The 23,350-nt window shown below is 40.7% G+C and overlaps 1 protein-coding gene and 1 pseudogene across 1 annotated transcript; both read left to right on the forward strand.

The window, feature by feature from the left end:
- The first annotated feature begins 6,285 nt into the window (after window positions 1-6,285).
- ebag9 (estrogen receptor binding site associated antigen 9) lies at window positions 6,286-22,982 on the forward strand. Its single transcript, XM_078216458.1, has 6 exons — window positions 6,286-6,550; window positions 13,150-13,228; window positions 17,497-17,658; window positions 17,952-18,059; window positions 19,706-19,797; window positions 20,717-22,982. The coding sequence occupies exons 1-6, from the start codon at window positions 6,468-6,470 to the stop codon at window positions 20,835-20,837; spliced, it is 645 nt and encodes a 214-aa protein (XP_078072584.1). The 5' UTR covers window positions 6,286-6,467; the 3' UTR covers window positions 20,838-22,982.
- LOC144496245 (U2 spliceosomal RNA) lies at window positions 18,781-18,983 on the forward strand (annotated as a pseudogene).
- Window positions 22,983-23,350: the final 368 nt, after the last annotated feature.

Raw genomic sequence — 23,350 nt, forward strand, 5'->3', positions numbered from 1 at the left:
CTACTGTTCTCCAGTCCCACATTAACACTTTCAATGGCAAACACCCTTATGCTACATCTACCAGAGCAGTCCTGTTTGTGAATCATTTGTTTCTTTACTTGTCCCATTCCCTTTGGCTCTGCACCACTGATCCTTTTGTCAATTCATGTCTGCCTCTTTCATCCTATAGTAAGAAGTCTCACAACACCAGGTTAAAGTCCAACAGGTTTATTTGGTAGCAAATACCATAAGCTTTCGGAGCACTGCTCCTTCGTCAGATGGAGTGGATATCTGCTCTCAAACAGTGCACAGACACAGAAATCAAGTTACAGAATACTAATTTAGTATCTAATTTAGTATCCCATTTAGTATTCTGTAACTTGATTTCTGTGTCTGTGCACTGTTTGAGAGCAGATATCCACTCCATCTGACGAAGGAGCAGTGCTCCGAAAGCTTATGGTGTTTGCTACCAAATAAACCTGTTGGACTTTAACCTGGTGTTGTGAGACTTCTTACTGTGTTCACCCCAGTCCAACGCCGGCATCTCCACATCTTTCATCCTATCACAGATCTTCTCTTGTTTTTCTATCATTCCCCTATTTTACTGATTTAAACTCTATTATGTGCCTTAACTCTTCTTCAGTTCTGATGAAAGGTTATTGACCTGAAGCATTATCTCTGTCCCTCTCTCCACAGATGCTTCCTGACCTGCTGAATATTTCTGGTATATTTAAAATATATAATGTATGAGGACCAAAGTCTTCCGATAAGGATCAAAACCCCTGTTTCTGACCCTGATCAGACAAGTTACCTTCCTCTAATCTTTCTGGCCAAACTTCCAATGGAGGACCCTGCAAAACTCCCTCAGTGCAGGAAACCTCCGAGACATCAGGAAAGGGAATACACGCAGAGCTAGCTGACGATTTCTGGTTGGTGAGAGTTAAATATCCAAAGCTTCTTTGAAAAGCTACGGAGAGAATGCATACCAAGCAGGATATGTTCATCTCTGCATCCCATTTTAGCACGTTATCTCCCATTAAAGAGTTACCATTTTACTTGGTACAAAATAAAACAAGACACCATCTCTCGACCACTTTATTCAAAGCAAAAGAAAACACATTTTAATTTTCTCGGGTTCGATCTGTTTTTGGTTGTTTACTGTATAATCACCATCAGGAGTCTACTAGAATAGATTTTGTATCAAATCAAATACAGCATTCATCGACTGTGCCACTAGAGAACCTATCTACAGGAGATTTATGGGGTATGAATTTCATATTTTAATTAAATGCAGCATTTATCCCTGGAATTATCAACCTACTAATGAAATCAGAGGAAAATATGACTACAAAACGTTTCCTAATGTCATATTACGTTTCATAATTAGAGAGAGAATTAGTGTTAGTGAATGAATGTACGAGTGAATGGGTGAGTGATTGGGTGAATGTCTAGGTATAAAAGGAGGTAGGGTGGGTGAGGTAGGGTGGCAGCAGGGGAGGGTGGGTGCTGGAAAAGGTGGTGAGGTCGGGTCAGGCTATGCCGGGGGGGGGGAGGGTCAGAGGGTTTAGGGGGGCAGTTGGATGTTCGAGGGGGAGTCGGGTTGGAGGGAGGGAAAGGTCGGTTGTAGAGTTACCCAAAAGTTAGACTAGGATTTTTCTATCTAACATTTCCATAGAACCTGGGCAGCTATCCAGGTAAGTAAATCGGAACTATCCAAAGTCTCTGACTCTAACCCAGAGTTGGGGACTTTTTTGGTGGGTTCCGTGGAGCAGGGGAATTTCCCATGAATTCTAACTTCCCAGACAATTCCCATAAAATTATTGAGGGTCCGAAAAGTCCAGTAGTGCATCTTGGGAGGTACTTGCGGTCTCACATCATCCTAACACCAGATAATCTGGGCCATGGTTTCACTAATCAGATACTTACCTTGCTTAATCCTACAATCAATCTGCTCTGTAAAATGTCGATTCCGCTTGACAAATATAAAATTTCAAAAAAAAGCACATTTTACTTCTCTCTAAAGTGAATATTTGCCAGTCTGAATGCAAAACAGTTTCAAAAGCATTTTCAAATAATTTAATCAAAGCTTTTAGTGAATTTCCCATTTAAAAGACATCCGGACACTAAAGTAAAGCATGCGAGGAATAATGTAACATTGTTTCACTCCAATTCTGATGTAAAGGTATTCTATTAATCCAGGACATCAACACCATAACTGTTGTGTGACCAGGATTCATGAGGAATTAAGTATTGAAGAATTCACCATGAGGCACATATTTCCTTCAATACAGCACTATTCATGCAATCTACCTAAATATTGCTGAAAACCAGTTCATTCAATTGGAGTAAAATGCAAGGCAGAAACAACAGGCATTTAGGCACATGAGGGAAAGAACATTTCAAATTTACTGCTATTTCAACCTGTGATAAAGGTACCTTTATTACAAGTTGATCCTTAATGGAGCAGTGTTTAAATATTAACTGTATCTTTAAGATAGCACTTGAAGATTTGTGCAGTCGAGTTATGGCCAAGGATCAACCAAGATAAAAGTTGGACCAGGCTTGGCAGCTGTTTGCTTTATTCCCACTCAGATTTATAATGCTTTTCAACAAAACTGTTCCAGTGTAACAATGGGCATCTAACAATGTAGAAAAGCGCCCAGATTCCATAAAAATCAGGATAATCCTGAATCAGTCAATTACTGCCATTTCAGCTTTTCCCAATCATCAGTAAAATGATGGAAGTAGTCATTTGTATTGAGACCAGTGTGAGAGTGTAGTGATATTGTCAATGCAGTAGTAATTCAGAGACCCAGGGTCATAAGAACATAAGAAGATAAGAAATAGGAGCAGGAGTAGGCCATCTAGCCCCTCGAGCCTGCCCCGCCATTCAATAAGATCATGGCTGATCTGAAGTGGATCAGTTCCACTTACCCGCCTGCTCCCCATAACCCTTAATTCCCTTACCGATCAGAAATCCATCTATCCGTGACTTAAACATATTCAACGAGGTAGCCTCCACCACTTCAGTGGGCAGAGAATTCCAGAGATTCACCACCCTCTGAGAGAAGAAGTTCCTCCTCAACTCTGTCCTAAACGGACCCCCCATTATTTTGAGGCTGTGCCCTCTAGTTCTAGCTTCCTTTCTAAGTGGAAAGAATCTCTCCATCTCTACCCTATCCAGCCCCTTCATTATCTTATATATCTCTATAAGATCACCCCTCAGCCTTCTAAACTCCAATGAGTACAAACCTAATCTGCTCAATCTTCATAATCTATACCCCTCATCTCCGGTATCAACCTGGTGAACCTTCTCTGCACTCCCTCCAAGGCCAATATATCCTTTCGCAAGTAAGGGGACCAAAACTGCACACTGTATTCCAGCTGCGGCCTCACCAATGCCCTGTACAGATGCAGCAAGACTTCTCTGCTTTTATATTCTATCCCCCTCGCGATAAATGCCAACATCCCATTTGCCTTCTTGATCACCTGTTGTACCTGCAGACTGAGTTTTTGCGACTCACGCACAAGGACCTCCAGGTCCCTTTGCACAGTAGCATGTTGTAATTTTTTTCCATTTAAATAATAATCCAATTTGCTATTATTTCTTCCAAAGTGAATAACCTCGCATTTGCCAATGTTATACTCCATCTGCCAGATCCTCGCCCACTCACTCAGCCTATTCAAATCTCTCTGCAGACCTTCCGCTTCCTCCACGCAATTCACTTTCCCACTTATCTTCGTGTCGTCAGCAAACTTTGTTACCCTACACTCAGTCCCCTCCTCCAGATCATCTATGTAAATAGTAAGCAGTTGAGGCCCCAGTACCGATCCCTGCGGCATGCCACTAGTCACCATCTGCCAACCAGAAAATGCTCTAGGGACCTAGGTTTGAATCCCACTGGTGGTGAAATTTGAGGAGGGAGGTTGTGACGTTGTAGTACTTATTGAAGTCTTAAGTCAGGAGTGAGGCTCATCACCCTAAAGTGATTCAACTCAAATCAGAACTTCTCTGATGAAGCAGTCCACGTCAGCATGAACCACAGCAAAAAACTACATAACAACCAAGTTTGGGCTGGGCAGCAGTATTCATGCCACATAAGTGCCAGGCATAAGAACATAATAAATAGGAGCAGGAATAGGCCAAACAACCCACAAGCTTGTTCCAACTTTTAATAAGATCATGGCTATTCCTGGCTTCCACTCCACTTTCCTGCACCATAATCCCTGATTTAGAGTCCAAAAATAAATTTATTTCAGCTGAATATATTAAATAACTGAACAGACACAGTCCTCTGGGGCAGAGAATTCCAAAGCTTCAGAATGCTTAGTGGGCAAACCATTACAGGCAGAAGGCTGCCAAGCGATGTGTAACCCTTACTCTGCAAATATATAATCCCACATCCGCTGTCCTACCTTATCTGACCCAAGTGCCCCTGTTGTGTCCCTGCCCCCTTTGTGTGGCCCTGCCCACAGTCTAACCCAGCCCAACAAACCGCCATCTAAAAACCAGCCCCTCCCAGTGTATAATCCCAGACCTGCTGTGACACCCCATCCCAATGTTGTAACACCTGCACTTGTTATTTTTTAAAATTCCAATTCAATCAAATCCGATTCAGAGTCTCCACAAGTTGAGACATTCCCGATCCAAACTGACAAGACAGGGCTCTCACCTCCTGTCTTGGGCTTGATCTACATGATCCAAGCTGATTGGAGTGGGCATTTCACCTCCTCTCATTTGCATCTTAGCCAAAAGGCCGAGATGCTGCTTTTAAAAATTGCTTCAAATGAAGCTAAAATGACTTCAACCAAGCACAGCAACCAAGACACTACACTTGATGTTAGCAAAAGGCTAACTTCCACCACAGTCCATGTAACTAACCCCACCCCTCCTGTAGAATCATACACTCCTTAACAGTGCCATTCAGTCTATCAGGTCTGCACCAACTAGCACTGCTAGACCCCCCTAACCTTTCGGAGCTCCAAGTCCCTTCTTCAGGTGAGTGGGAATTCTGTTCACAAACAGGGCATATCTCTGTCTTTATAGGAGAGCATTTGGCCTATTGAACTGCACTGACCACAATCCCACCCAGGCCCTATCCCCGTAATCCCATGTATTTACTCTACTAATGACACTGAGGGGCAATTTAGCATGGCTAACCGACCTAACCTGCACATCTTTGGACTGTGGGAGGAAACCGGAGCACCTGGAGGAAACCCAAGCAGATACGGGGAGAACGTGCAAACTTCACACAGACAGGAACCCAAGCCGGGAATCAAACCCGAGTCCCTGGCGCCGAGAGACAACAGTGCTAACTAGTGTCTCACTGTGCTGCCCATATAACTCCTTTAATGTAATTAAACATCTCAAGGCATTTCATAGGAGAGATATTGGACAGAATTTGACATCAAACCACATATTAGGACAGATGACCAGAAGATTGGACAAAGAAGTAGTTGTTAAAGAATGTTTTAAAGGAGAAGAGTGAGAGGTTGAGGGAATTCCAGAGTTTAGGGCCAAGCAGTTGAAGACACATTGGCAATGGTGAAGCAATTTAAAATATGGGATACACGAGCAGATTTGGAGGAGCACAGAAATTTTGAAAGGTTGTTAGGACTATACAGTAAGAAGTTTAACAACACCAGGTTAAAGTCCAACAGGTTTATTTGGTAGCAAAAGTGGCTTTTGCCTGGTGTTGTTAAACTTCTTACTGTGTTTACCCCAGTCCAACGCCGGCATCTCCACATCAGGACTATACAGATACAGGGAGGGATTTGAAAACAAGGATGAGAATTTAAAAATTGTGGTGTTGTTGATTAAGGAGCCAGTGTAGGCCAGCAAGAGCAGGTGATGGCCAAACAGGATTGGTGCAAGTTAGAATACTGACATCAGAGTTAAAGCTTGTGTGGCTTTTGCTACCAAATAAACCTGTTGGACTTTAACCTGGTGTTGTTAAACTTCTTACTGTGTTTAACCCCAGTCCAACGCTGGCATCTCCACATCATGACCCCCCTAACACCAGGGTCAATTTTGCATAGCCAATGCACCTAACCGCCTACAGGAGGAAACCAGAGCACCAGATAAAACCCACACAGATACTGAGAGAACGTGCAAACTCCACAGGGAGAGGGAAGGGGGGAATTGAACCCGGGACCCGAGCGCTCTCAGTCGGCAGTGCTAAGCTCTGCACCACCGTTGTGCCACACCCATCCCGCGTGTCAGTAACCGTGTTCAGTTTGTAACCCCGCCCCCACCCAGTGAGCACGCGCAATGACCTTTCTCTCGCGTCTCGGGACGATTACTTCCGGTTGGGTCCCGGCAGCCCGAGTGTGCGCAAGCGCAGTGGTGAGTGAGCGGGCGGGCTGGGGCCCAGGCTGTTGTCGGTGGGGTTTTGTTTCCCGGTGAGTGAGCTCGCAGTGAGAGAGAGAGTGGAGCTGCTCGGTGTTGTGACCTGTCCCCCTCCCTCTCCCCTCCCTCCCCGCTCACCATGGCCATCAGTCAGATCCGATCGCTCAGAGTGTGTACGTGCCTGGCCTGGCTGCTCTCCTTCTTCAAGCGGCTCATCTGCAGGTAAGTCCCGAGGCTCACTCAGTGTCTCAGAGTCTGATAACACCAGCAACTGCTGTGTCCCCACTGCCTTGTCTGTTATATCTGCAGGCTCCCTCTGTCAGCTGTCACTGTCTTTTTGAGTGATTTTGGACAGCTGGCTTCTGCTTTACTGTTTTTAAAAAATACTATTTCTTCTCGCGGCCTTCTCAGTTTGCTGGTGTCGTTTGGCGATGTTGCTATCTTCTCTCCACCTTTCAATGGCAAAGTGGGGGAAGCAGTTTTTTCTCATGGCACCACGTTTATTTCCTTTAAAATACCTGGGTACAGGATATCTTCCTGTCACAGTTCAGAAGCAAATGCAAATCAGGCTTCTGTCATGTTTGAGACGCTTATTGAAATTATAACATTTAGACCCCCTCATGAGTAAAATGTTGAGTTCAGTAATTCTATTATAAAAGGGTCACTGAAAGAGATGCTCTCACTGTGGCATTTAAATGACTTTTAAAATCCTGTGTTGGTAAAGAAACAGGCAAGTTTTAAGAACATTTGTCCCTGATTGACTGTGCATGTTCTATATGTTAGTTACCTTGTTAATGTCTTCTAATCGTCAGTGGGTTAGTGTGAAACATTGGTACCAATCTGAAAATAACAAAGCTGCTTGCTTCAAGAGCTTCAAGTGAAATCAGTATACTGCTCTTTCACATTTGGGGCTGACTGGTTATAAGGAGCAGCAAGTTACATTTATATAGAATCCCTACAGTGCAGAAGGAGAGCATTTGGCCTATTGAACTGCACTGACCACAATCCCACCAAGGCCCTATCCCCGTAATCCCATGTATTTACTCTACTAATGACACTGAGGGGCAATTCAGCATGGCTAACCGACCTAACCTGCACATCTTTGGACTGTGGGAGGAAACCGGAGCACCTGGAGGAAACCCAAGCAGATACGGGGAGAACGTGCAAACTCCACACAGACAGGGACCCAAGTCGGGAATCAAACCTGAGTCCCTGGTGCCGAGAGACAACAGTGCTAACCACTGTCTCACTGTGCTGCCCATATAACTCCTTTAATGTAATTAAACATCTCAAGGCATTTCATAGGAGAGATATTGGACAGAATTTGACATCAAACCACATATTAGGACAGATGACCAGAAGATTGGACAAAGAAGTAGTTTTTAAAGAACGTTTTAAAGGAGAAGAGTGAGAGGTTGAGAGAATTCCAGAGTTTAGGGCCAAGCAGCTGAAGACACACTGGCAATGGTGAAGCAATTTAAAATATGGGATACACACGAGCAGAATTGGAGGAGCACAGAGATTTTGAAAGGTTGTTAGGACTATACAGATACAGGGAAGGATTTGAAAACAAGGATGAGAATTTAAAAATTGTGGTGTTGTTGATTAAGGAGCCAGTGTAGGCCAGCAAGAGCAGGTGATGGCAAAACAGGATTGGTGCAAGTTAGGATACTGACAGCAGAGTTTATTATGAATGCACGTTTAGAGGGTGAAAGATGGGAAAGTGGCTCGAAGAATGTTGGAGCAATCAAGTCAAGGTGATAAAGGCATGGATGACATTTACGGAGACAGAAGAACTGAGGCAGAGCCGGAGTCAGGTGATATTATGAAGGTCTTGGTGATAGCATGGGCATGTGTTTGGTAACCTGTTGGAGTCAGGTGATATTATGAAGGTCTTGGTGATAGCATGGGCATGTGTTTGGTAACCTGTTGGAGTGGACTCGATGGGCCGAATGGCCTTACTTCCGCTCCTATGTCTTATGTTTTGTTGTCTTCGGAATATGTTTGTGCAACAGTGAAAATGAGTAATATTAAAAGATTCAAGCATTGCTAGAGTTGAATATTGGAGCCATAGGTATAACCTGGTATTTAGCTTATAGTCCTGGGGGCCAGATATCTTTTTTTGAAGAAATTATACGAATACAGTAGCAAACCAAGTTGATTGAACATGATCTGTTCAAGAAGTCAACTTGATAGCCAAATAGCTTTTCTCATTCATAATTCCATTCAATGTTTTAATGTGGAACATACATTGAAGTAGTTATCTAAAGTTAAAGTTTTATTTATTAGTCACAAGTATTACATTAACACTGCAATGAAATTACTGTGAAATCCCTTGGTCACCACACTCCAGCACCTGTTCGGGTACGCTGAGGGAGAATTTAGCATGGCCATTGCATCTAACCAGCACGTCTTTCTGACTGTGGGAGGAAACTGGAGCACCCAGAGGAAAAACACACAGATACGGGGAGAATGTGCAGAATCCGCACAGACGGTGATCCAAGCTGGGAATTGAACTCGGATCCATGGCACTGTGAGGCAGCAGTGCTAACCACTGTGCCACCATGCTGCCTTTGCAAATGTAAAAGTGAATCTGGCTGCAGTGACAGTTGCTGTGCGTTTGTCTCATTTCTTGACATTTCCCGTAGTTCCTGATTTGTAAGGAGGGAGTTCCTATAACATCTTGTGCATCTGGAGAAATATTTCAATGTACTCAACTTCATATTTGAATTACTTTACTCTTGATCTGATTATTACAGTTCTGTAAAATACTACACTGCCAATTTTTTCATAAACTTCTTGTTATTTTTAAAAATTAAACATGAACCCAGGATTCCATCTGAAAAACTGGTTGACACATTAAAACTCAGATTTTCACACTTAGTTTTGTTGCAACAAACATCGCATAGTCTAAATAGTACACGTACAATTTGTGATCTCTTCAGTTTCTTTGATATTATTTAAATTATCTGTTTCTATACTATTTTAGTATAGTGCCAGTGTTGTGAAGTTTGTCATCGTTACATTTTAGAGCACATTCCTTCTCATTGGAGCAACAAAGAATTACAAAATGAGTTTTGAAGGTGCCATTTTATTTAGACCTTCAAGATACATACTCGTGAAAAAATACTTCCGACTCACCCACATAGGTTAGCAGAGCTTTGGAATAGTTAACTGCCTGCATCTCCAAAGTATTTATTTTCTTGTCACTGCTGTATTTAGAAATGCCACTGAAACCAGCTTTACAAGTGGTGCTGTTGAAGGTAAAGGCAGCATACCTTGCATCACATCTGCTGTTAATTGGAAATGAAAAACAGGCAGCACTTGTGGCTAATTAAGGAAGACCTTGGCTCATTGATGCTTCATCCTGCCCCATTTTCTTACCAGTTTTTTCAAAATCGGTGGCAGTTTGCCATTGTTTCCCACTCTTGGGCAGGGCAAGGAAGTCAGTCCAGGAATCGAACCACACAACCACATGCTAGCAACTGAATGTAATAGGCATATAAAATGATGTTGAGGGAAAATACAAGTCTAGTTTCCTCATAGTTCCACATGATTTTCATCAGTTCTGAGATTGATGGATCATTTCATCGTTTTGGAGATTTAGGCTCACTTTGTGAGGGCACAAGTGTGTATCCATGTGTATCCTTCACAAAGTTTAAGAAATAGATTGAAGATTATCAGAACAGACATCAATAAGAAAAATGCCAAACATGATTGATCTTGTGCCACAAGTGAATGATATATCATATAACAGTGAATTAACAACCTGGAAATTTGCTAACAGTTAGGATTTGGATCAATTTTATTTTTGTGTTCCCCTCTTGGAACTTGAACCTCTAGTTCAATCAGCTACACTTCAAAACTTCCAACTGTCTGTAACAATAAGTACACATTTCTATAGCACCTTTTAACATCGAAAAATGTTTAAAGTTAAAGTTTTATTTATTAGTCACAAGTCGGCTTACACTGTAATGAAGTTACTATGAAAATCCCCTAGTCACCACCTGTTCGGGTACACTGAGGGAGAATTTAACATGGCCAATGCGCCTAGTCACCACGTCCTTCGGACAGTGGGAAGAAACTGGAGCACCTGGAGGAAAAGCGCAAAGACACGGGCAGAACGTGCAGATTCCACACAGGAACCCTAGCTGGAAATCAAACCTGTGTCCCTGGCGCTGAGAGGTAGCACCACTGCGCCACCATGCCGCATTATTTCACATAAGTAATCAGACAAAACTTAGCAAAGTCAGAGAAGGTGATATTAGGACGGGCTGCTAAAAGAGGTAAGTTGCAAGGAATAAAGCAGTTCATGAAGGGAATTTGGAGCTCAGAGATTGGACAGCTGAAGGCACAGCCACCAATGGGTGGGTGGGGTGATTCATTGTTAGCAAAACTATCATTTGTTGCCCATCACCGATTGCTTTGTCATATAGTAGTGGACCTTATGTTAGAGACAACTGACTGGCTATATCAGAGAGCAATTATTAGTCAACCATGTTGTATGATACGAGTCACTATAAGCTTAGCCAGGTTTTCTGTTCTAAAGTTTTTGACAATTGACAGCTTTTCTATAGTTACTGACACCAGCTTTTCATTTCCAAATTTGCTTTATTTAACTCAAGTTTTGAAACGGTGAAGGAGAGATTTGGCAGTTATTCTTTGGAATATTAATCCAGGCATCTGGATTACTTGTTCGGCAACCACTCTGCTGCACCAGTAGTTCTCAAATTGGGCACAATAGAGACTTTCCAGGCAAACCATGAAATAATGTGAGTACCAAGGATGACGTGGTGATCACACTTTGTTTCTGCCTCCTAACTGCATCAAGCTTGTTTCTAGTCTATATAGAGTGTATGGCTGCAGTATGGGGGAGACAGTGGCATAGTGGTATTGTCACTGGTCTAATAACCCAGAGATCAGAGGTTATGCTCTGTGAACCCGGGTTTGAATCCCACAAAAGCAGACCATTGAATCACTGTCAGCAAATGTGTACATCTTTAACTTACTCCTCTTGAGGTTGTTGTAAATTGGAATTGGGAAAATTAGTTAATTAGTATTCTCTGCTGGATAACTAGCTAATCTAGTAAGGGATTACAGTGATCAATAAACTCACTAATCGTTTGAGTTAGTCATCTCCAAATATTGCATTTAGTCCCACACCCTGAGGTGGTAAGAGAAATGTTGTTCGAGTTTCTGCTCTGAACGATTGTTGGAAAGATGCACGTAGGTGAGAGCAATATCGGATTTGGTAGTGAAATTTCCTTGGTCAAGTAGCCTGTGTAGACTTGCATATGAGTAATGTTCAGTTGAGTCAGATTTTAGCAGGTAGCTGATATCTGCGAAATAGTACATCAACTGAGAGTCTGTTTTTAACATTCTGTATATATCTGCTATTCATTGTCACCCTTGAGAAGGTGATGCTGGACTAACTGCTGCAACCTGTGGTGTGGGTAGATGGCAGTTCCAAGAGTTTGACCCAGCATTGATGAAAGTATGATAATAAAGAAACTTGAAGGGAAATTTGGAGTTTATAGTTCTCTCACATGTCTGCTGTGCTTGGTCGTCTCAATAATGGAGATCATGGGCTCAGGGAGTGCCGCTGACGCAGCCATGTAGATAATATAGCACCCCTGATAAAATGATGGTGGATGTTTGTTTAAGCTGATTTTGCTATAGCAATTAAGTGGAGTTATTTGTCCTGGTTGGTGGTGTTCTTGAGTGATGCGGCAACACTAATCCAAGTGAGTGGAGTGAGGAAGTGAGCCATTTGCTGCAGAATATCTAACCACTGACTTGCTCCATCAGCCATGGCATTTATGTGACTGTGTTCCAGTTGAGTTTCCAGTCAATTATTACCCAAGGATGTTGATGGTAAGGGATTGGCAATGGTAATGGCATTGAATATCGAGGGGACATGGTTATGTTCTCTCTACTTGGAGTTGATCATTGCTTGGCACTTCAGTGGTGTGAACGTTGAGGTGGACAAAATTGACAAGGGAAAAAGATGTGTAATTTACAGATAGTTAAGTTGGCAGACTGTTGAAAAGTGAGTTTTAAACCACTGGTTGCATGTATGGTTATTGAAAAACAAGATCCATGTAAGCATCCTTTTATCTGATCAAGATACAGGATGAATCTCCAAACTGAAACAGTTTCATTTACAATCATACTTTGGATGCAAAATTAACAGTTAAGTATTTTGAAGCCTGAATAGATTAATGTTTGTAGATGTCCCTGTTGTTCGAAAACTTCTGAATATTTTGTAGGTACGAGTATTTTAATTTTGCACAGTTTCTCCTGGAGGTAATTTTCATGGTCACTGACATTGCCAGTTCCCTTGTTTGAAGTAATCTGTCCAAAAAAGCTTCCTGTTTCAGCTGGATCACTGCCTCTGTGACCCCATTTTGTAATTGAGGCCTGAGCTTGATATTTGGAAGAAAATCTACTTTAGACAGCAGCTTGTTGAACAAATAGCAATTGGACTGGATATTGGCTTATTGCTCAGTTTTTACTCGCAGCGAAACTATCAAACTTATTTAAATTGACTTGTAGCATTTGAAATCAAAATTCACAGATTTTCTTCACTCCTTTGACCTTTCAGTTTAGTAATTGTCTTATAGGTTATACTAACCAACACTCCTTGGGGGAACCTCCTTCACGTGATGTTGTTGAATCCCAGGTGGTTAACTATCTTCTGGATGTTTTTCAAAACAACTGCACAGCCTTTGAAATTATTTTAATAAATTACTTTAGTCATTAAAGACTATAAAAGATTACATATTGTGGGATGCTAATGTTGCATTATTCTTTTCCTCAAGGTCTGGAAGGGGTAGGAAATTGAGTGGCGATCAAATAACCTTACCAACAACGGTTGATTATCCATCTGTTCCTAAGCAGGTAACAATTTTCACCATCCTATCAATAATCTTTTTTTATTGCGTGTTTTATTTTGCTGATATTAGGTGTAAGATAATAGGAGTTTGAAATGAATTAATAACATTTTGTTATTTTTGTAGTTTTTTTTTTGTAGTTTTAATTTCCAAATTTTGCAAATAAATCTACTTTCAAACTGCATTTGAAACTTCGTTCGAGTCCAGGAGTGTTTTATATTGATGGTAATGGGTTGGAAAAAAGCTGTACTTCTTGCTAGGTGCTTTGTTCTTCTTTGTTCATGGGACACAGTCATTATTGGTAAGCCAACATCTACTGCCCACCCAATTACTTTCGTGAAGGTGGTGATGGGCTACCGCTTGGACTGCTGCAGGGGGTATGGTGTGGAAACACCTACAGTGCTGATTGGTAAGGAGCTTCAGAATTTGGACCCCATAATAATGAGGCAATGGTGATATATTTCCAAGTTAGGGTGGTATTTGGAGGGGAACTTGCAGTTGTTGATGTTTCCATGTGCCTGCTGTCCTTATTCTAGGCAGTAGGCATTCTGCTTTCTGAGAGTACTGTTGAAGAAACCTTGAGTTGCTGTAGTACATCTTGCAAATTGTATTCACTGTAGCCACGTTGTGTCAGTGCGGAAGGAAATGAATACTTAAGGTAGTCAATAGAGTACTCATTGATTGGGCTGCTTTGTCCTGTTTGGTGTTGAGCTTCTTGAGCGTTGTTTGAGCTGCATTCATCCAGGCAAGAAGAAGTTAATTCATCATATGGCTGACTTCTGCCTTGTCGAGGGTGGACAGGCTTTCGGGAGTCAGAGGTGAATTATTTAGCACAGAATACCTCAGTCTCTGACCTGCTGTTATAGCCTCAATATCTATGTGGTAGGTCTTGTCAGTGGTAATTCTCAGGTTGTTGATGGTGCGAGATTTAGTGTTGGAAATCCCTTGAATGTCATGGGGAGAAGGTTACACTCTCCTGGTGGAGATGCTTACTGCCTGGCGCTTGTATGCTGAACATGATGCTTGCCACTGAACACCCCAAGCTTGAATGTTGTCTAGGTCTTGCAGCATGCGAACACCGACCGCTTTATTATCTGAAGAGCTGTGAATGGAACTGTACATTGTGCAGTCATCAGAAAACATCCCATTTCTGACCTTGAGATAGTGAGAAGATCATTGATGTGGCTGAAGATGGTTGGATCTAGGACACTCAGGGCTAATGTTGTGGGCTTCCACCCTTTTCCAGGTGCCCTGAAAATGGCACACAAGTAGGTGTCAGCATGTGTAGGATTGGCTCCGCTCGTGTTTCTCAATTCTGTTTCTTAATATTGTTGGTCCATACAAACACTGCACCATAATTCAGGATAATTGTTGCTATTAAATGCGAATAGTTAGTGTGGCAAGTAGAAGAATTCACAACAAGGCCAATGGTCGTTCTTTTTCAACATTAAAGGAAAATGAACATTGTTAGACCAGGGAAGGGAAAGCTACATCTGGTCATACAAACTAACCTTTGTTTGATACCAATATGTTGGTTGACTATTGCTATACAAAACTAATTTAACATTATCTGCAGTATATTGGTTACATAGAATATACATACCGAAACAGAGCATTTGGTCAACAAGTCTGTGCTTGTGTGTTTTTACCACACAAATCTCCTCCTTTCAATCTATTTCCAATGAGTTTGGGTGCAGAAAATCTTGCAGCAATTATGTGGTGAGTTATTTACAGTGCACTATAATGTGACACAGTGAGTGTTATAAAAGCTTGCACTTTATAGTATTGCTTTGTGGTACTAGTTAGCATCTTTGGTCTCTCAGACACACACATGCGAAGTCGAAGCAAGCCAGTAGGAAATAATTGTGTGTATATTTGAACCCATAGGAACAATATATTAATTGGTCTTTAACTTATTTCAGACCTCAAAGGTGGTTGTGTATAGAGAATTGAGCTACAACAGAGCAATGTAAGCCCAAAACATCGCAATCATTGCAGTTCCCCTTTAGCCACATGAGTTTGTCAGACTTAAGATTACCCAAACTGCAACTGCCTATCAGGGACTTGGTATAAAGAGTGTAATTTTTCCTTGGAAATGTCCATAGAGATTTGTTTTCTTCCTTCACCCATTGGTAGAATCTGTTAATTGAGCATTTGGAAGTGGCACAGAAGATAAATGACAACTGTTTCTCCTCTGGAAAAACCTCATGTCTTGCTGATATCATTTTGCCTTGTTTTCCATGAACTTTTTCCCATATCACCCCATGTGAACTCTCATGTGGATTAGTTTGTCATGTCACCTGACACTGACATTGGTTTAGAATGAATCCTTGCTTTAACTGAAATTTGAACTACTTCATTTGTAGTAATGTTTCTTTGGACTGGCATTCCAAACCCAAATGGTATTTTCCAGGTAGGTACATATTCTCCAAACACCAACTCCTGCTGACCAGAAAGGCGTCAGGAATAGTTGCACTCTCGGCCTGCACTGTGGCCTTTGGTGCATGTACAGATTCTCTGAGTTGCCACCGTACGCCACAAAGTTGAAGTATATTTCACAAGCTACTGGTTATGTTGGGACAACTTCAAAACTTTTTAAAATCGTAAGAATGAGTTGCTGTCATTTTACACAAACATAAGCACTTAAAATGTAATATTATGCTAGAAGATGTCAAATATACATTGGGATTAGCTTCCAGGGTAAAGCTACAGGCAAGAAGCTAACACGGTGGCACAGTGGTTAGCACTGCTGCCTCTCAGCACCAGGGTCCTGGGTTCAATTCCCAGCTTGGGTCACTATCTGTGTGGAGTTTGCACATTCTCCCCATGTCTGCGTGGGTTTCCTCCGGGTGCTCTGGTTTCCTCCCCCAGTCCAAAGATATGCGGGTTAGGTTGATTTGCCATGCTAAATTAACCCTAGTGTCAGGGGGATTAGCAGGATAAATATGAGGGGTCACGGGAATAGGGCCTGGGTGGGATTGTGGTCGGTGCAGACTCGATGGGCTGAATGGCCTCCTTCTGCACTGTAGGGATTCTATGAAAATGCAATTATATGGTAAGAACACCAGTCAACACTGCAATTTTAACCAACAACAAATTTTCTTTTGATTTGTTGAACGACACAGCCTGGTTAGTTTAGTTGTAAATAATGGGATGCTTAATCCTAAGGTCATGTTACCGAGGCCCATGTTGGTTGATGTTTGTTTCTTATATTTTATTCAAAACACCTTTTTAAATTCATTTTTACCAACGGTAGAACTCCACAGTTAAGAGCTTATAGTTTTGGTTTTCAAGACTGGATCTCATCCAAACTAATTGGTTGCTGATGGAAAAATTATCTATTTTTTGGCATTGTGAGAAACTGACGATTAAAATTATTGCTCTTTGAATAATTGCAAAGAAGTACAGCATTTTCTGAAATGCCTGCAGGTGGGTCTCGCAAGGATGAAACAGATACTTCTGGTTAAGAGGGCTTGCAAGGTTATTAAATGTCTTAGTTGTTCAGTTTACTTCCCGTTTGGCCTGCCTCAGGAGGATAAGTCAACATTGCATGGTGTTTAATTATCTCTTTGAGAACTGTGTTTGTAGTTGCTGTTAGTGGTCAGACACTTGCTATGTTGGAGCTCCCATAACGTTAAATTTCTCTGCGCCAACGTTTCTCTTGGCAGCTCCTTTGACAGGCAATAACTTCAAAATTTGCAGATGACTCCAACTTGGAAATTTAGTTGACAATACAGAACAGAGTTACAAACTTCAGGAAGAAATTGACGGACACTTGGTAGCTGAAATTTAACAGAAATCTGAAGTGATTAGATTAAGAGGTGAACCATTTAGGACTGAGCTGAGGAGGCATGTCTTCATTCAGAGAGTGTTGAATCTTCGGAATTCTCTACTCAAAGGGTTGTTAAGGCTCAGTTATTGGATATGTTCAAGAGCAATAGATTTCTTAAGGACATCAAGGTCAAGGCGATGGTGCTGGAAAATGGTATTAAGGTAGAAGACTAGCCATGATCTAATTGAATGGCAGAGCAGGCTGGAGGGGTGGATAGCTTACTCTTATTTCCTATGTTCCAATGATGCGATTTGGTGGGAAGATTGAAAATAATGTGCAATATGAACTAGGTGCAACCATTTTAAAAGGAGTGCAAGAGCAGAGATGCCTGGGGGTGTTTATGCATGTAAGCTGATGAAACACAAAAAAATTGCTTGTTTATAAAATGCCGGTTGTTCATTTGGAGTTCATTTAAAAATAAACACTTTTCTATATCTTCCAAGCCTGAGGTAGAAGAATGGAGTTCCTGGGATGAAGATGGTCCAACCAGTATTAAGATTGAAGGAGGCAATGGTAATCTGACAACACAACAGAATGGTACTGGAGAGACTGAAGAACCTGATTACTTTAAAGACATGACACCAACCATAAGAAAACCTCAAAAAGTATGTACACCCAGATTATGCTACATAGTGAAGAATATTCATTGCATGCAGTATAAACTCCATGAATCACAATTTTTGCTAAGAAAAATATTGTAGCAAGAATTCATCATTTAATATTTCCCATTTTACTGTTGTTAAATTATCTAGAATAGTTTAATATTCTAACCATTTTGCAGCTGAGGATTAATTCCAAATGTTAATTTGAATATGTACCACTGCTTTTCATTGTAAAACTAGCTTAAATACAATAAGTCTGCGTTTGAAATTTTTAACATTTTTTTATTATTTCATAGATTGTTATTAAGAAAAAAGAACCATTAAATTTTGGAATACAAGATGGCAGTATGGGATTTTCCAGTAGACTTGCAGCTACACAGGACATCCCATTCAATCAGCCGTCAGTAAGTATTTTAATGATTTGCATTAGGTTTGTTTCTAATGACTCCAGTAAAATAACACTGGAGAAACTGACTGATCAGGTTATCTGATCAGGTTAGGGCGGCACGGTAGCACAGTGGTTAGCACTGCTGCTTCACAGCTCCAGGGACCTGGGTTCGATTCCCGGCTTGGGTCACTGTCTGTGTGGAGTTTGCACATTCTCCTCGTGTCTGCGTGGGTTTCCTCCGGGTGCTCTGGTTTCCTCCCACAGTCCAAAGATGTGCGGGTTAGGTTGATTGGCTGTGCTAAAATTGCCCCTTAGTGTCTTGAGATGCGTAGGTTAGAGGGATTAGCGGGTAAATATGTAGGGATATGGGGGTAGGGCCTAGGTGGGATTGTGGTTGGTGTAGACTCGATGGGCCGAATGGCCTCTTTCTGTAGGGTTCCTATAATTCTATGATCTGTGCTGCATGGTGCAGGCCAGTAGAATTTTTATTGCAGAATTAAAATCCATGGTTATTCGGAACAAGGTCATTCGAATTGGCCATCGGTTATAATATTCTAGAATTTCCCTTTAAAGATATATATTATTTGCTTGTCCATTGTTGTTCCCTAATTATGAGAAAGCAGAATGATTGGGTTCGAAGCAGCCAGTGAAACTCTATTGGTATTAAATGATCCAAATTTCAGATTGAGAGGTGGAATGTCATAATTTGAAACATGGAATCCAATTCTGTCAGTGCTATCGCTTCTCGGCCTTTTGGCTAAGATCAAGTGTAGCATGGAGAGGATGCTGCACTTGGTTGAGGTCATTAGGTTACGCTGAGGCTTCATATGTTTCATATGAAGCAATTTTTTAAAGCGGCATCTCGGCCTTTTGGCTAAGATGCAAATGAGCTCAAGTCTTGGAGGAGGTGTTGCTTTGCTCCTCCAATCAACTTGGCTCATGTAGATCAGGCCCAGGACAGGGTGATTTGGTCGCTGGCCCTGTCTTGTCAACCTGGATCTGAAATGTCTCAACTTGTTGAGACTCTGAATTGGATTTGATTTGATTGAATTGGAAAAGTATAAAAAAATAAAAAATGCCTATAATTCAGTACTTTCACAATTTGCTGATTAAAATTGTTTCATATTCTCTCACCCTCTGAAGATTCGATGGGGGTAATATAGTCTACATTACCCAGCATTGTTAGAATGGATCTTGATACCAATTTTCCCAGTATCTCAGCTTTTGTTTCCTTGGTCTTATTGGCTACCAAAGGTACCATGATTACACTTCAATTTTAATCAGTTGTCTGTGAAATGTTTTTGGGATTCCCTGTGGACATGAAAGACAGTGTATAAGGTTTTTTGTACATTCTTGGGATGCAAGCATCACTGGCAGGGTCAGCATTTATTGTCCACCCATAATTGCCCTTGAGAAAGTGGTGGCAAGCCGCCTTGAGATGCTGCAATCCGTTGATGTATTTACATCTAGCAGGGTGTTAGAGAGGAGATCCAGGAGTTGACCCAGATTTTCTTTTGCTTATCCAAAATTCAGAAATGTCTAAATTTAAAACAGTAAAGAAAACTTCATTTTGAAGGTGTAATTTTCTCAAGCGGTCAATGCTGTAATGTGTTATAGTTTTAATCATAGGAAAAATTATTGCTCTCACTTCTCCTTTTGCAGCCGGAACTGGGAGATTTTGAAACTTGGCAGGAAAACACTAATGCCTGGGAAGAAGAGGGAGATGCCACCTGGGAGGCAGAAGAAGTGCTGAGGTGCTTAATTTTTATTTTGTTGTTGACACTGGAAGATGTTGCGTTTAACAGCATACAAAATTGTTTTTGTTTTGATATCTGAGCCAAAGTGCATTAAATGGCAACTTGCACTTATGCCTTCAACATCATAAAATGTCCCAAGGAGCTTCATGGGAGTTTATTGGATAAAAGTTGACACTTAGCTGAAGAAGGAGATGTTGGATGGGTGGAAGCTACCAATACTGGGGCAAAAGGAATGGAAGATGCACTACAGGCCAGAGTTGGAGGAACACTGAGTTTAAAAGTCACAGTTTTTGTCACAAAATATCTGAAAACCTTAAATAATGTGGCATAGTGGCACAGTGTTTAGCCTCACAGCACCAGGGACCCAGGTTTGATTTTGGCTTTGGGTGACTGTGTGGGGTTAGCATGTTCTCCCTATGTCTGCATGGATTTCCTGAGTGCTCTGGTTCCCCCTTTCAGTCCAAAGATGTGCAGGTTAGGTGGATTTGCCATGCTAAATTGTCCCTAAGTATCCAAAGATGTATAGGTAATGTAGATTAGCCATGATGAATGCACAGGGTTAAAGGGATGGGGGGAGGAGTGTGTCTGGGTAAGATGCTCTTTCCGAATCAGTGCAAACTTGATGGCCCAAATGGCTTCCTTCTGGATTGTATGGGTTCTGTGGTTTTGTTCTTGAAATTCTAATTCTGTGATCTGAGATGCCCAGTTTAAGCACCAACACTGAGGGATCATCTGAAGTAATCTCGTGCATTTGTTTATCTTTTTTTATCAGTTTTTTTTTAAAGTTCCTTGTCAGTGGAACTATGTATTGATTTTGCTCTTTCTGCAAATAAAATGCTGAACAATGTTCTGTATATATATGTAATTTATTGCTCCTTCCTCTCCATTAACAATTCCTATTTTCCCCACTCTTCAGGCAGCAGAAGCTTGCAGAGAGGGAGAAGAGGTCAGCTGAACAACAAAGGAAGAAGGTGGAGAAGGATGCACAGAGATTACTAAGAAAGGAACAGAACAAAATTGCTGTAAAACTTTCATAACTGTGAGTGATGTGGACCTGTCACTGTCAGCAGAAGATGTTACCCCTCCGTGGCAACTATGACCAGTATACTTTGATGAAGAATGTTTTTATAAGTAATTTCTACTGATGTGCATTTGACAAATGAGCATGCATTTTAGCTCAAGTCACCATCGATGCTCGGAAATCTTCATGGATTACTGGAAATCATTGGGATAGAAACAAGATTTTACAATATATATGCAGTTTGTTCTCAGCTATTCGATCAGTGCATTGTTAAGTGCAGTGCTGCACTGCAGTTCCTGAACATCCTAGTAGATTATTTACTGGTGTTCTTTTCTGATTCTCCGGGTTGAAAATAGGAATATTTGTGACTTGATGGACATAATTTATCTAATGTGTGTAAAATATCTTTTATTTGAAATTATATTTAATCATAAATATGTGTTGGTCTGTTCCTTTGCCTGTCTGGATTTGACAGTTAACCACCTGCTCTGTTACGCCAGACACTGAAATATTACCAACAAAATCAATGAGTTATCAGAACATGAGAGTTTGTGCTGTATATATTCCTTTCAACGGGTTACTGAGAGAATAATAAATATATAAAGAAAACTAAATGCATTTGTAAATATCTGGTAGACTGCAGTAATTGGCAGCAGTTAAATAGAGGACTGTTACTGAAATTCATTTTTGTTATTTAATTCATGACTTTTGGCATTCTGGAAGGTAGCATTTCAGTTGCGATTACTGTGTAAATTTGAATGCCAGCTCTGCGGGAAACAATGAAATTTATAACATAAGCTTGGTACATGTGTCTATATTCATGGTACATAACCGCCTTTGTCAGAGCACCGCATTTTATGTAATTTACAGTTCTGCAGTATTTGCCATATTTTGTCTTTTGGAAACCAGCTGAATCAGTTTGGATTTATTTTTTTCTTAAACTGTTTTTCATGTTAACTATAAAATGACATGAATGATGCCTTGAGTGAAATTGTGAATCCTAAATGAAGCTGGTGGTTGTTCTGCTGTAAGTTGATACCTATTTGTAATCTTATAATTTCCATAATTAAGATCAGGACATTTTAAGATTGCCTGAAATGAGACTAACCTGCTGCCTAATTCTACAGTCGGAGGGGAAACCAGCTTGCTTTATTTTGTACACTATATGCTCTACTGCTATTCGTGTCCCCCTGAAATTAGTTCACTCGCAATGAGCATACAATTTTTCATAATTTAGGTGCATCCTACTTTGGTTCAATTTTCCAAAGTGATACTGCACATTTATTGTTGATCACTTCAAGACCCCTGTTCTCAAGGCCTTTCTCATCCTGCGTGTACTTGGGTTTTTAGGGCAATTTTTCAAATAAAATGATAACTTGCATATAAAATGTACGTTAGACCATGTTACACCAGAAGTAATTTAACGTGCATCGTTTTGATCAAAAGCTAACAAAATAGCTTATAAATGATGTATTCAAAATCTCTTGTGACTGGGAGCATGTTTCAGTCATATGTGCTATTCTTCAACTTGCAGTTCAACATTTTACGGTAACATTTGTTTCTGATTCAGTGCTACTTCAAATTTGTTCTTACTGATGAAAGTACTACCAAAATCAGTAAATGATCCCTTGCATCCAAAACTATTACAACAGCTTTGGTGATGGAGTTAAATTGTAAACTGAAATATTATGTGGCCACATCAGATGCCTTTGCAGGTAAAATTGTAAGAATACAAATTACTTGTTGAACTTGTAATCATTGGCTCTGAGATATTGTTTCCTTTAACATATACAACAGCTTATTTTGAAATACAGCTTTTCTTTTCATCAGTCTTTATACTAAGTAATGTAAATTGTATAAATTTTCCTGTCTGTATAATACCTATGCTTAAATCTATTGCACAGCACATTGTACAGTATTAAAAGGGTAATTGAAAATTCATGGTCTTTTTGTTTGATTCAATACAGGTGGGGCACTTAATGAAACTTGAAGCACTAAAGCTAGTGTCATCTGATCTTCCTGTGAAACAAATTCACTCTCTCCTTTCTCGTACAAGTGGTGACAAAACAAACCTGCATGTTAAAACATTTTGAAATTATTACAATGTTTTGTTTGCTTTTTACCATCAACTTTGGTTGAAAAATAAATGATTTTGTTTTAAGTTTTATGTCCAGTGTTGATTGAAGAAAGCAAAGAAGCTGTTTATACTTTCCACATTGCATTGGTACATAACAACCTAAAGTCACTAATGAGAGCGTTCAAATGGATGATGTGCTCTAAGACTTAATTTATACCAGGACACCATGCAACTAGTGAAAAAGCTTCCCCAGTTATTAGTCTTAGACATTTAGCTATGGCTGTGTCTTGTAGTTAATACCTTATTGTTAGATTAGTGGCTACTTCTGGACAATACTGTTCCAACAGTTTTTGTATGAAGCTGCAAGACATTGGCCCTGGTGCTTCTGCATTGAGTCGTTCATCAACATCACTTAAGATTGAAATTTACTACTGATAATACCAACAATGAAG

The sequence above is a fragment of the Mustelus asterias genome, chromosome 7 (genome assembly GCF_964213995.1).
Source record: "Mustelus asterias chromosome 7, sMusAst1.hap1.1, whole genome shotgun sequence".
NCBI classification, from domain to species: domain Eukaryota; kingdom Metazoa; phylum Chordata; class Chondrichthyes; order Carcharhiniformes; family Triakidae; genus Mustelus; species Mustelus asterias.